This window comes from Phalangium opilio, unplaced genomic scaffold (assembly GCF_054372755.1).
Source record: "Phalangium opilio isolate 3A_F unplaced genomic scaffold, DU_Popi_V2 ptg000209l_1, whole genome shotgun sequence".
In the NCBI taxonomy this organism is placed as follows: domain Eukaryota; kingdom Metazoa; phylum Arthropoda; class Arachnida; order Opiliones; family Phalangiidae; genus Phalangium; species Phalangium opilio.
Window position 1 is genome coordinate 20200385 of NW_028324217.1, and position 15413 is coordinate 20215797.

A 15413-nucleotide genomic window follows, 5' to 3' on the forward strand; every position below is an offset into this window, starting at 1 on the left:
TGTGTTTGGTTAGTTAGGCCGGATTAGATCAATTTAGGTTATTTTTTGCCAGGGCAGTTCCATTAAACCTCTTGAGGTATTATTCAAATTTCCAAAACATTTTTATTACTTACCAGCTTAAAGGTTTCACCGTAACAACACAATCTTTCAATGAATCCATCCTACTTGCCCTCTTTTACCCGTCAAAAAACCAAGACCAATCTCTTCAAGGCTAAACTAAGCCTCAATGGTTTTCCTGTTACTAGTAACTAATGCCTTTTGTTCTTGTTGCAGAAAGAGTTTCTTCTTTATTAATAGTATTTCTGGACCCAGTACTAAGGGTTAATAATTTTAGTAATACAGATTTAAGGGTATTAAGCAGGGCCGGAAATAAGCACAGGACACTGGACATTGTCCAATAAAATTTTAAAATGTCCCATAATTTTTTCAAAAACTAAGGGGGTCACTGGACAGTTTGACCAATAAATTTTCCCAAGTTTTGATAGCTTGACTATAGAGATGCAACACTATTTTTGCACACTCCAGTGGACAATGTCCTATAAATTTTCAAGTCAAACAGGGGGTCACGGGACACATGTCCTATAAGAAATTTTTCTTATTTCCGGCCCTGGTATTAAGTCTACTTTGCTTGTTGACCGCTTTTCGCGCCATAATCAGAATGACTAGCAGACAGCCTGAGACCGGTAAAAGTTTCCCAGCTTCGACTTGGAGGTAGTAATATTTTTTATTATTGGAGCGGCATTTAGAAAATACAACACTTATCTGAGTTATCTCTAGAGTTAGTCACGACCAAATTGAACTCAGGGTTCATACAAACCTGGAAAAATCAGGGAAATAAATAGTTAACTAAAACATCAGGGAAAATTCAGAGAAATCTAGAATTTTTAGTAAAATTGAGGGAAATCAGGAAAATTTGCGTCAAACAGGGGCCGAGACGGGTAGGCGGGACATTGCTTTGTTTCTTGGCTCGAGGGAAGTACGCTGTCCATTGGTTTCTCTTCAAGTAAACAATGGAATTGTCTATTCATATAATACAGTCCTGCACCGCTCTAAAACTCCATTTGTTAATAACTCAAAGGAAAGATATATGATATTACCAAATGAAACGAATATAGGCCATATCTCAGTATGACAAGGTTAGGCACTTCAATTGAATTACCAACTGAAAATTGATATCATTTAAACAGATTTTTATTAATTTTAATATTCGTTACAATATTAAATGCTTGTACAACTAACTAACTTTCTTTCTAAAAATGAAAATCAAACAATTAAACTACGGTTTCTTAATAGTTTTCATTTAGAATTCTTTTGATAATTTGGTCAGTGGTTTTGAATATTTACTGCGATCACGTTTGAAGAGTTTGCTGGTAAAGTCACACTGATCACATAAGAAGGGTTTTTGTCTACTGTGAACGCGTAGACGAGTCTGATAACACTACTCTTTCAGCTCACCTAAAATCACAATGATCACATACGAAGTTTTTCACCACCATGAATTCGTTCATGTGTGATCAATAAGGACTTCCACGCGCTAACACAGTCACTGATTACATTTGAATGGTTTTTCACTTCTGTGAATGCGTTGATGACTCATCAAATGAGCCCTCTGTGTGCATGCATAGCCACACCGATCACATTTGAAGGGTTTTTCACCACTGTGAATGCGTGGACGTTTGATCAATAAGCTCTTCCACGCGATAGCGTATTCACTCTCATCCAATTTGGAAGGGTTTTCACCAATATGAATGCGTTGATGTTTTTTCAAATTACTCCACTGTGTGCTTGCATATTCACAATTCTCACGTTTGAAAGGTGTTTCTTCACTGTGAGTGCGTTGATGTCTGAACAAATCATGCTTCCGAGCACTGTCAAAGTCACACTGATCACATTTGAAGGGTCTTTCCCCCCTGTGAATGCGTTGATGTATTTTCAAATCATACTCCCGAATACTTGCAAAGTCACACTGATCGCATTTGAATGGTTTTTCACCACTGTGAATGCGCTGATGACGGGTCAAACGACCCCTCTGTGTGGTTTCATATCCACACTGATCACATCTGAAGGGATCTACACCATGGCAAAGACGTTGATGCTCACACTTGAAGGGTTTTTCACCGCTATGAATGCGTTCATGCGCGATCAAATTACTCTCCAGCTTGCTGGCATAATCACACTGATTACATTTGAAGGGTTTTGCCGCACTGTGAATGAGTTTATGTACGATCAAATTACTTTTCTGTGTGCTGGAAAATTCACACTGATCACATTTGAAGCTTGGTTCTCTATTATGAATTTTGAAGCGAAGTTCAACAACTCTTTTATCTTCAATATTATGTTTTTCCTTGGATTTACCTACACAAATCAAAAAATACATTTCATAAAGAAAAAATCATGTAACATCTGGAAAGCGCCATGATTCTATGAGATGTGGACGGAGCTCGTATCACACCCCATAATTAGTCGCGAGCCTTCTAAAGTATCCGCCCACTTTTCACACACAGTGGGGACTAGGAGTGAAAGATTCTCAGAAACGCATCTATTTTTTCTAAGTAATATTCACGCGTAGTCCACAAATTAACATTAAAAATTCTGTATTCTACAAGCACACTTATATTTGGACCTAGGGGCGAGTTTTTGGGATAAAGCTGAAAATGAGGCGAATTTACACTTCCCAACATTTAACTCAAATATTTCACAGAAATAAGTATTTGAGTGGCAAATCGTTTGCTTAGATAACTTAATAATGCCTAATCTTTTCCCAAAATCGAACATACGTAATTTCGCTGTAAGTAAAGCCTACATTTGTTTCACTTATCATATAAAAATTCTAATCTGATCATAAACGATAATAATTGAGGCGTTCAAGCTCTGGCTTTATTGCTTTTGCCATTATGATATTTTAAAGCCTTTCTCTGTGCCATCTTAGCTCAATCAGATTATCGTAAGTTATTTCCCAGCAAGCTCTGTCGATCCTCAAAAGACTGTTGGGAAATTTGAACTAGTTTCTGTTTGGACAGATGTCTTGATCTTTTTGATTGGCATCAGCAGTAGAGTTCAGAAATAAAATCACATTCGCTACTTTCACCAACAGGGGTCGAATGAATTTCATTCTTGTGTGTTAAGCCATCAAATTATGCAAATCAGTTCAATACATGAAATTACGTATAATGCACATTCTTAAAGGGTTCCACAATGTGTTTGCCCAACTTCATACAATCACCACTGACTAATAAGGCTTTCAGAAATTGCCGTAAAACTCGTCGGGTCTTTAGTTGTAGTTTATCCGTGGGGGTTCAAAGAATTGTGCACCCAGCAAGTGACTTGGGGAGTCTTACAATATTTCTACTAAAATAAAAATTTACACACCAGGCTGGTTGTGGTTGTCGTCCTCAGTAGGGACTCCTTCCGAGCTATACAATTAAAATTGTGATAAAATAAAAGAATAAAATACACCTTTTTTCACTTGCAAACCTTTCATTTTGAGGTTGAGGTTGTTGCTGTTCCGCAACTGGTAGGGATAATGCTTGGCTATCTGGTTCTGAATCATTATCAACTTGTTCAATTTTTGGCTCTGAATCATAATCAACTGGTTCAACTTTTACTGATACATCGTTAGCCTTTTCAATTTCTCCATTTTTCTCCTAATTTTTTGAAACAATTAACAATGATTAATGAATATTGCTAATATCATCAAATTGCGTGTTCATCAAATGAACAATGTCGCGTACCTTGAGATCTTTGACTTTGTTTTTCAATTCTTCTCTGACCTTATTGAGCCTGTCAATTTTATCTCGTTGTTCATTAATAGTTAATTCATTTTCCATTCTCTCTTTCCTCACGTTTGAAATTAAAACGTCAAACTTAAAAATTGAAATAAGATTCCATTACTATAGCTGATTTTCATGTGACTTTCAGGACAAACAAGAGAGAGGGGAAACCAATGTCGTTTAAAGAACATTGATAAACCTCATTTTCAATGATGCTTAAAACAAGGGAGCTTTATCCTCTAAACTTCTAGCCAATGAGAGTGAAATTTTTCGTTGGCAGGACATTTACAAAAGTTCAATGTTCATCAGCCATTTAATGGGGGTAGACAATGTTATTTTGAATCTCATAAAGACTTCATAGGGGACAGGAAAACTGGGCGCTTTCGCTCAAGCATGTTTTATGTTAGATTTCCTCGTAATGTTTTTTCTATGGGAATACTATTTGGGAAGTTTTCTCGTTTTGTCAAATAGTACCTTGTTCCTCAGTTTCTTCATTTTATCATCTTTGCTTAAGCAACAATCATTCTTATCCATTTCCTAGAACAAACAGCAGTTTTTTTTTTGTAATTTCACGCGGTAGAACAATATTTGCTCAAATACCTCTCCGAGAACAACTCTTTGAGAATCGACCAAATTCATATAGGCTTTGCGTAAAGACGGTTTATGGCGACACATTTCTTTCCTAAAATTAAACATTGAAACATGAAACATTTTTTGAAAAACAAGCTAAGGAATGGAGAAAAATGTTCATATTTTAAACTAATAAGAGTTTACAGTGCCGCCAGACAAACAGGCCCAAGGCCGAAAGGTTTGATTAGTGGGAGAGCATTGTTACAAATTCCGACTGAATTAATACATGTTAAAACTAATCAGATAAATTTTAATAAAATATTTTTTATATTTAACACTCATAAAATGTCGTTGAACTGTGATTAATGAGGGAATGTACATCACGACGTGATTAGTGAGGGAATGTACATCACGACGTGATTAGTGAGGGAATGTACATCACGACGTGATTAGTGAGGGAATGTACATCACGACGTGATTAGTGAGGGAATGTACATCATGACGTGATTAGTGAGGGAATGTACATCACGACGTGATTAGTGAGGGAATGTACATCACGACGTGATTAGTGAGGGAATGTACATCACGACGTGATTAGTGAGGGAATGTACATCACGACGTGATTAGTGAGGGAATGTACATCACGACGTGATTAGTGAGGGAATGTACATCACGACGTGATTAGTGAGGGAATGTACATCACGACGTGATTAGTGAGGGAATGTACATCACGACGTGATTAGTGAGGGAATGTACATCATGACGTGATTAGTGAGGGAATGTACATCATGACGTGATTAGTGAGGGAATGTACATCACGACGTGATTAGTGAGGGAATGCACATCACGACGTGATTAGTGAGGGAATGTACATCATGACGTGATTAGTGAGGGAATGTACATCACGACGTGATTAGTGAGGGAATGCACATCACGACGTGATTAATGAGGGAATGTACATCACGATGTGATTAGTGAGGGAATGTACATTATGACGTGATTAGTGAGGGAATGTACATCACGACGTGATTAGTGAGGGAATGTACATCACGACGTGATTAGTGAGGGAATGTACATCACGACGTCATTAGTGAGGGAATGTACATCACGACGACGTGATTAGTGAGGGAATGTACATCACGACGACGTGATTAGTGAGGGAATGTACATCACGACGTGATTAGTGAGGGAATGTACATCACGACGACGTGATTAGTGAGGAAAGTACATCACGACGTGATTAGTGAGGGAATGTACATCACGACGTGATTAGTGAGGGAATGTACATCACGACGTGATTAATGAGGGAATGTACATCATGACGTGATTAGCGAGGGAATGTACATCATGACGTGATTAGTGAGGGAATGTACATCAAGACGTGATTAGTGAGGGAATGTACATCATGACGTGATTAGTGAGGGAATGTACATTATGACGTGATTAGTGAGGGAATGTACATCATGACGTGATTAGTGAGGGAATGTACATCATGACGTGATTAGTGAGGGAATGTACATCACGACGTGATTAATGAGGGAATGTACATCATGACGTGATTAGTGAGGGAATGTACATCACGACGTGATTAGTGAGGGAATGTACATCATGACGTGATTAGTGAGGGAATGTACATCATGACGTGATTAGTGAGGGAATGTACATCACGACGTGATTAGTGAGGGAATGTACATCACGACGTGATTAATGAGGGAATGTACATCATGACGTGATTAGTGAGGGAATGTACATCACGACGTGATTAGTGAGGGAATGTACATCATGACGTGATTAGTGAGGGAATGTACATCATGACGTGATTAGTGAGGGAATGTACATCATGATGTGATTAGTGAGGGAATGTACATCACGACGTGATTAGTGAGGGAATGTACATCACGACGTGATTAGTGAGGGAATGTACATCACGACGTGATTAATGAGGGAATGTACATCACGACGTGATTAGTGAGGGAATGTACATCATGACGTGATTAGTGAGGGAATGTACATCACGACGTGATTAATGAGGGAATGTACATCACGACGTGATTAATGAGGGAATGTACATCACGACGTGATTAGTGAGGGAATGTACATCACGACGTGATTAGTGAGGGAATGTACATTATGACGTGATTAATGAGGGAATGTACATCACGACGTGATTAGTGAGGGAATGTACATTATGACGTGATTAGTGAGGGAATGTACATCATGACGTGATTAGTGAGGGAATGTACATCATGACGTGATTAGTGAGGGAATGTACATCACGACGTGATTAGTGAGGGAATGTACATCATGACGTGATTAGTGAGGCAATGTACATCACGACGTGATTAGTGAGGGAATGTACATCACGACGTGATTAGTGAGGGAATGTACATCACGACGTGATTAGTGAGGGAATGTACATCATGACGTGATTAGTGAGGGAATGTACATCACGACGTGATTAGTGAGGGAATGTACATCATGACGTGATTAGTGAGGGAATGTACATCATGACGTGATTAGTGAGGGAATGTACATCACGACGTGATTAGTGAGGGAATGTACATCACGACGTGATTAATGAGGGAATGTACATCATGACGTGATTAGTGAGTGAATGTACATCATGACGTGATTAGTGAGGGAATGTACATCACGACGTGATTAGTGAGGTAATGTACATCATGACGTTATTAGTGAGGGAATGTACATCATGATGTGATTAGTGAGGGAATGTACATCACGACGTGATTAGTGAGGGAATGTACATCACGACGTGATTAGTGAGGGAATGTACATCACGACGTGATTAATGAGGGAATGTACATCACGACGTGATTAGTGAGGGAATGTACATCACGACGTGATTAATGAGGGAATGTACATCACGACGTGATTAGTGAGGGAATGTACATCATGAAGTGATTAGTGAGGGAATGTACATCACGACGTGATTAGTGAGGGAATGTACATCATGACGTGATTAGTGAGGGAATGTACATCATGACGTGATTAGTGAGGGAATGTACATCACGACGTGATTAGTGAGGGAATGTACATCACGACGTGATTAATGAGGGAATGTACATCATGACGTGATTAGTGAGGGAATGTACATCATGACGTGATTAGTGAGGGAATGTACATCACGACGTGATTAGTGAGGGAATGTACATCATGACGTGATTAGTGAGGGAATGTACATCATGACGTGATTAGTGAGGGAATGTACATCATGACGTGATTAGTGAGGGAATGTACATCACGACGTGATTAGTGAGGGAATGTACATCACGACGTGATTAGTGAGGGAATGTACATCACGACGTGATTAATGAGGGAATGTACATCACGACGTGATTAGTGAGGGAATGTACATCATGACGTGATTAGTGAGGGAATGTACATCACGACGTGATTAGTGAGGGAATGTACATCATGACGTGATTAGTGAGGGAATGTACATCATGACGTGATTAGTGAGGGAATGTACATCACGACGTGATTAGTGAGGGAATGTACATCACGACGTGATTAATGAGGGAATGTACATCATGACGTGATTAGTGAGGGAATGTACATCATGACGTGATTAGTGAGGGAATGTACATCACGACGTGATTAGTGAGGGAATGTACATCATGACGTGATTAGTGAGGGAATGTACATCATGATGTGATTAGTGAGGGAATGTACATCACGACGTGATTAGTGAGGGAATGTACATCACGACGTGATTAGTGAGGGAATGTACATCACGACGTGATTAATGAGGGAATGTACATCACGACGTGATTAGTGAGGGAATGTACATCATGACGTGATTAGTGAGGGAATGTACATCACGACGTGATTAATGAGGGAATGTACATCACGACGTGATTAATGAGGGAATGTACATCACGACGTGATTAGTGAGGGAATGTACATTATGACGTGATTAATGAGGGAATGTACATCACGACGTGATTAGTGAGGGAATGTACATTATGACGTGATTAGTGAGGGAATGTACATCATGACGTGATTAGTGAGGGAATGTACATCATGACGTGATTAGTGAGGGAATGTACATCATGACGTGATTAGTGAGGGAATGTACATCATGACGTGATTAGTGAGGGAATGTACATCACGACGTGATTAGTGAGGGAATGTACATCACGACGTGATTAGTGAGGGAATGTACATCACGACGTCATTAGTGAGGGAATGTACATCACGACGACGTGATTAGTGAGGGAATGTACATCACGACGACGTGATTAGTGAGGGAATGTACATCACGACGTGATTAGTGAGGGAATGTACATCACGACGACGTGATTAGTGAGGAAAGTACATCACGACGTGATTAGTGAGGGAATGTACATCACGACGTGATTAGTGAGGGAATGTACATCACGACGTGATTAATGAGGGAATGTACATCATGACGTGATTAGCGAGGGAATGTACATCATGACGTGATTAGTGAGGGAATGTACATCAAGACGTGATTAGTGAGGGAATGTACATCATGACGTGATTAGTGAGGGAATGTACATTATGACGTGATTAGTGAGGGAATGTACATCATGACGTGATTAGTGAGGGAATGTACATCATGACGTGATTAGTGAGGGAATGTACATCACGACGTGATTAATGAGGGAATGTACATCACGACGTGATTAGTGAGGGAATGTACATCACGACGTGATTAGTGAGGGAATGTACATCATGACGTGATTAGTGAGGGAATGTACATCATGACGTGATTAGTGAGGGAATGTACATCACGACGTGATTAGTGAGGGAATGTACATCACGACGTGATTAATGAGGGAATGTACATCATGACGTGATTAGTGAGGGAATGTACATCACGACGTGATTAGTGAGGGAATGTACATCATGACGTGATTAGTGAGGGAATGTACATCATGACGTGATTAGTGAGGGAATGTACATCATGATGTGATTAGTGAGGGAATGTACATCACGACGTGATTAGTGAGGGAATGTACATCACGACGTGATTAGTGAGGGAATGTACATCACGACGTGATTAATGAGGGAATGTACATCACGACGTGATTAGTGAGGGAATGTACATCATGACGTGATTAGTGAGGGAATGTACATCACGACGTGATTAATGAGGGAATGTACATCACGACGTGATTAATGAGGGAATGTACATCACGACGTGATTAGTGAGGGAATGTACATCACGACGTGATTAGTGAGGGAATGTACATTATGACGTGATTAATGAGGGAATGTACATCACGACGTGATTAGTGAGGGAATGTACATTATGACGTGATTAGTGAGGGAATGTACATCATGACGTGATTAGTGAGGGAATGTACATCATGACGTGATTAGTGAGGGAATGTACATCACGACGTGATTAGTGAGGGAATGTACATCATGACGTGATTAGTGAGGCAATGTACATCACGACGTGATTAGTGAGGGAATGTACATCACGACGTGATTAGTGAGGGAATGTACATCACGACGTGATTAGTGAGGGAATGTACATCATGACGTGATTAGTGAGGGAATGTACATCACGACGTGATTAGTGAGGGAATGTACATCATGACGTGATTAGTGAGGGAATGTACATCATGACGTGATTAGTGAGGGAATGTACATCACGACGTGATTAGTGAGGGAATGTACATCACGACGTGATTAATGAGGGAATGTACATCATGACGTGATTAGTGAGTGAATGTACATCATGACGTGATTAGTGAGGGAATGTACATCACGACGTGATTAGTGAGGTAATGTACATCATGACGTTATTAGTGAGGGAATGTACATCATGATGTGATTAGTGAGGGAATGTACATCACGACGTGATTAGTGAGGGAATGTACATCACGACGTGATTAGTGAGGGAATGTACATCACGACGTGATTAATGAGGGAATGTACATCACGACGTGATTAGTGAGGGAATGTACATCACGACGTGATTAATGAGGGAATGTACATCACGACGTGATTAGTGAGGGAATGTACATCATGAAGTGATTAGTGAGGGAATGTACATCACGACGTGATTAGTGAGGGAATGTACATCATGACGTGATTAGTGAGGGAATGTACATCATGACGTGATTAGTGAGGGAATGTACATCACGACGTGATTAGTGAGGGAATGTACATCACGACGTGATTAATGAGGGAATGTACATCATGACGTGATTAGTGAGGGAATGTACATCATGACGTGATTAGTGAGGGAATGTACATCACGACGTGATTAGTGAGGGAATGTACATCATGACGTGATTAGTGAGGGAATGTACATCATGACGTGATTAGTGAGGGAATGTACATCATGACGTGATTAGTGAGGGAATGTACATCACGACGTGATTAGTGAGGGAATGTACATCACGACGTGATTAGTGAGGGAATGTACATCACGACGTGATTAATGAGGGAATGTACATCACGACGTGATTAGTGAGGGAATGTACATCATGACGTGATTAGTGAGGGAATGTACATCACGACGTGATTAGTGAGGGAATGTACATCATGACGTGATTAGTGAGGGAATGTACATCATGACGTGATTAGTGAGGGAATGTACATCACGACGTGATTAGTGAGGGAATGTACATCACGACGTGATTAATGAGGGAATGTACATCATGACGTGATTAGTGAGGGAATGTACATCATGACGTGATTAGTGAGGGAATGTACATCACGACGTGATTAGTGAGGGAATGTACATCATGACGTGATTAGTGAGGGAATGTACATCATGATGTGATTAGTGAGGGAATGTACATCACGACGTGATTAGTGAGGGAATGTACATCACGACGTGATTAGTGAGGGAATGTACATCACGACGTGATTAATGAGGGAATGTACATCACGACGTGATTAGTGAGGGAATGTACATCATGACGTGATTAGTGAGGGAATGTACATCACGACGTGATTAATGAGGGAATGTACATCACGACGTGATTAATGAGGGAATGTACATCACGACGTGATTAGTGAGGGAATGTACATTATGACGTGATTAATGAGGGAATGTACATCACGACGTGATTAGTGAGGGAATGTACATTATGACGTGATTAGTGAGGGAATGTACATCATGACGTGATTAGTGAGGGAATGTACATCATGACGTGATTAGTGAGGGAATGTACATCATGACGTGATTAGTGAGGGAATGTACATCATGACGTGATTAGTGAGGGAATGTACATCACGACGTGATTAGTGAGGGAATGTACATCACGACGTGATTAGTGAGGGAATGTACATCACGACGTGATTAGTGAGGGAATGTACATCATGACGTGATTAGTGAGGGAATGTACATCACGACGTGATTAGTGAGGGAATGTACATCATGACGTGATTAGTGAGGGAATGTACATCATGACGTGATTAGTGAGGGAATGTACATCACGACGTGATTAGTGAGGGAATGTACATCACGACGTGATTAATGAGGGAATGTACATCATGACGTGATTAGTGAGGGAATGTACATCATGACGTGATTAGTGAGGGAATGTACATCACGACGTGATTAGTGAGGTAATGTACATCATGACGTGATTAGTGAGGGAATGTACATCATGATGTGATTAGTGAGGGAATGTACATCACGACGTGATTAGTGAGGGAATGTACATCACGACGTGATTAGTGAGGGAATGTACATCACGACGTGATTAATGAGGGAATGTACATCACGACGTGATTAGTGAGGGAATGTACATCACGACGTGATTAATGAGGGAATGTACATCACGACGTGATTAGTGAGGGAATGTACATCATGACGTGATTAGTGAGGGAATGTACATCACGACGTGATTAGTGAGGGAATGTACATCATGACGTGATTAGTGAGGGAATGTACATCATGACGTGATTAGTGAGGGAATGTACATCACGACGTGATTAGTGAGGGAATGTACATCACGACGTGATTAATGAGGGAATGTACATCATGACGTGATTAGTGAGGGAATGTACATCATGACGTGATTAGTGAGGGAATGTACATCACGACGTGATTAGTGAGGGAATGTACATCATGACGTGATTAGTGAGGGAATGTACATCATGATGTGATTAGTGAGGGAATGTACATCACGACGTGATTAGTGAGGGAATGTACATCACGACGTGATTAATGAGGGAATGTACATCATGACGTGATTAGTGAGGGAATGTACATCATGACGTGATTAGTGAGGGAATGTACATCACGACGTGATTAGTGAGGGAATGTACATCACGACGTGATTAGTGAGGGAATGTACATTATGACGTGATTAGTGAGGGAATGTACATCACGACGTGATTAGTGAGGGAATGTACATCATGGCGTGTTTTTTGAAGAGTTCGTGATTTGCAATTAATTTAACGATTTTCATTTCTCTGGCCCATTTGGCCATTCTATGATACATGGATCAAAGAACTGAAACCTGTTTCGTGTTATGTTTGGTTACGTTAGCCCAGATTAGGTCTGCTTAGATAAGGTTTTGCCAGGGCAGTTACATTAAACCACTTGAGGCATTCTTCAAGTTCGAAATATTTTTATTACTTACCAGCTTAAAGGCTTCAACGTAACAACACAATCTTTCAACGAATCCATCGTACTTGTCCTCTTTTACCCGTCGAAGAATCAGATTTAACCAATCATCCAAGGCTATAAGTCAAGCCCTATATCGTCTAACTGAATCGTTTTGCATTTACTACTTGTTTTGCTCTAGTTGGAGAAAGAGTTTCTTCTTGTGCTAATAGTATTTCTAGTACTAAGCATTAGTAATTTTAGTAATGCGCATTTAAAGGCTTCCGTCTACTTTGTTGATGTTGACCGCTTTTCGTGTCATAATAACATAAGAATGACTAGCAGACAGCTAAGTTTCCCAGTCTCGGGCTTGGAGGTGGTATTATTTTTATTATTGGAGTGGCATTTAGATAAAACCTTTGCCAACAGTATTAATAATGTTGGCGAAGATAATGCAATACTTATCTGACTTATCTCTAGACTCAGCAGGCTGAGAATGTGAGAAATAAGGTGGTGGCCCTGGAAAAATGTCCACTTAGAAAATTCTTATTTCTCAATTCTCAGCCTTGGCGTGAGTCCGGCAGAAATTTCCGTTCGGTTTTTCTGCGCTAGTTTGGCCACGGTGGTTTTGCAAATTGCTTTTGCGTTCTGGCAAATTGACGGCCTTTCAAGTTTCAATCACCGTCATCGAGAAATATGCGACAGCAGTTTTCAAAAACCATAGCCCACTCGATCACGCACTCAACGACGCAAATTTGCTCGGAAAAAAGAACTGAAATTCTGCCGGACTCGCGACGTAAAAATAATTTCAGACCTTTGAACAAACTAGCAAAATGAAACACAAATTTATTTCAATACCAAGCCCAGTCAGCTTTTCCCGCCCTTTTATTACGTTATTTGTTATATTAAACTAGATTCATTGATTAATTATAATTAAACCTTCAACACTTTATAATGAATACTCTTAATGTTATTATAATGAATACTCTTAATGTTATTATAATGAATACTCTTAATGTTATTATAATGAATACTCTTAATGTTATTATAATGAATACTCTTAATGTTATTATAATGAATACTCTTAATGTTATTATAATGAATACTCTTAATGTTATTATATGAATACTCTTAATGTTATTATAATGAATACTCTTAATGTTATTATAATGAATACTCTTAATGTTATTATAATGAATACTCTTAACGTTATTATAATGAATACTCTTAATGTTATTATAATGAATACTCTTAATGTTATTATAATGAATACTCTTAATGTTATTATAATGAATACTCTTAATGTTATTATAATGAATACTCTTAATGTTATTATAATGAATACTCTTAATGTTATTATAATGAATACTCTTAATGTTATTATAATGAATACTCTTAATGTTATTATAATGAATACTCTTAATGTTATTATAATGAATACTCTTAATGTTATTATAATGAATTATCTTATCAACGGCTCAATCAATCGCATGAGGTATGTCTCATAAAGGCGTCAATTAGCCAGAACGTAGCAGACCTTGAAAACTGTGTGTAGAACTGTAGATCAAGACTACGTGATTAATAACGTAGAAATAAGGCGGTCGTCCTGGTCAGCGTGAAGTAGATTGTAAACTATCGTGGACTAAAATCTTGCTCTACTCGTGACAGGAAAATTGTCAAAACTAAATTCAGACTTAAATAACAAATTATTATTTTTAAGCGCTTTAATTGCAAAAGTAGAAATATATAATGGATAATTTATTAAATTATCAATATTTTACCTTCAAACTCCAAAATTAAACATTATAAATTAAATTAGATATAAAATGTAGTAAAAGTGAACAACATGTGGTATTCCAAAACTAAATGCTATTTCTTCAAGACTTAATGGGCTATATCTAAATCTCGTTCCCCTTTTGGTGATATCTTTTAAAAAATTAGCTAATTAATCTATTTAAACTATTTCCTTTTGTCATGTATACATTCTACTCGTTGTACATTCACTCCGAAAAATATATATTCACTCTGTTTCCCATTCTCATGCCATACAACCATAAATTCTTGATTCTGAGAAAAAGGACAATAAGAAAGAGCGGGAAAAAAGAGAGAGCTCAGTAGAAAGACGGGCGCGGTTCACGAAACACCTCTGTCAATGTAACCATATTGAAGTTCACATTAAAGCTCAAATTAAGTTTCTTTAATTACGTGTTAAGTCAATCTCATCAAGAACAAACATAACATAAATGGCGACGGAGATGGGATACAGCCGCAATTAATCAACTTCGCATCCATAATCAAGCAAGACTATCAACGATTCAATCAGACTTTGCAATACAGGCACTGAAGGAAGCATGGCTGACGCCGGAGAGGAAGCCGCGCCCCAAATAGTAGGTACTTTTGGGCGATGTGATATATTTGATGAACAAAGTGATTCTTGGCCAATTTATGCTGAACGATTAGAACTATATTTTGAAGCAAATCAAATTACAACGCAAAATAAAAAGAGAGCT

General features: G+C 38.8%; 2 protein-coding genes across 2 annotated transcripts in view; one reads left to right on the forward strand and one right to left on the reverse strand.

The window, feature by feature from the left end:
• The window catches only part of LOC149621160 (sodium-dependent multivitamin transporter-like), a 141643-nt gene that overhangs the window by 43931 nt on the left and 82299 nt on the right, over nt 1-15413 (forward strand). The gene's annotated exons all lie outside the window — the stretch shown is intronic.
• LOC149621163 (uncharacterized) lies at nt 1176-13625 on the reverse strand. Its single transcript, XM_089855769.1, has 7 exons — nt 12941-13625; nt 4371-4452; nt 4245-4307; nt 3732-3863; nt 3475-3644; nt 3370-3413; nt 1176-2355 (listed from the first exon to the last, which is right to left on the reverse strand). Exons 1-7 carry the CDS (start codon nt 12985-12987, stop codon nt 1544-1546), a joined length of 1350 nt encoding a protein of 449 aa, XP_089711895.1. The 5' UTR covers nt 12988-13625; the 3' UTR covers nt 1176-1543.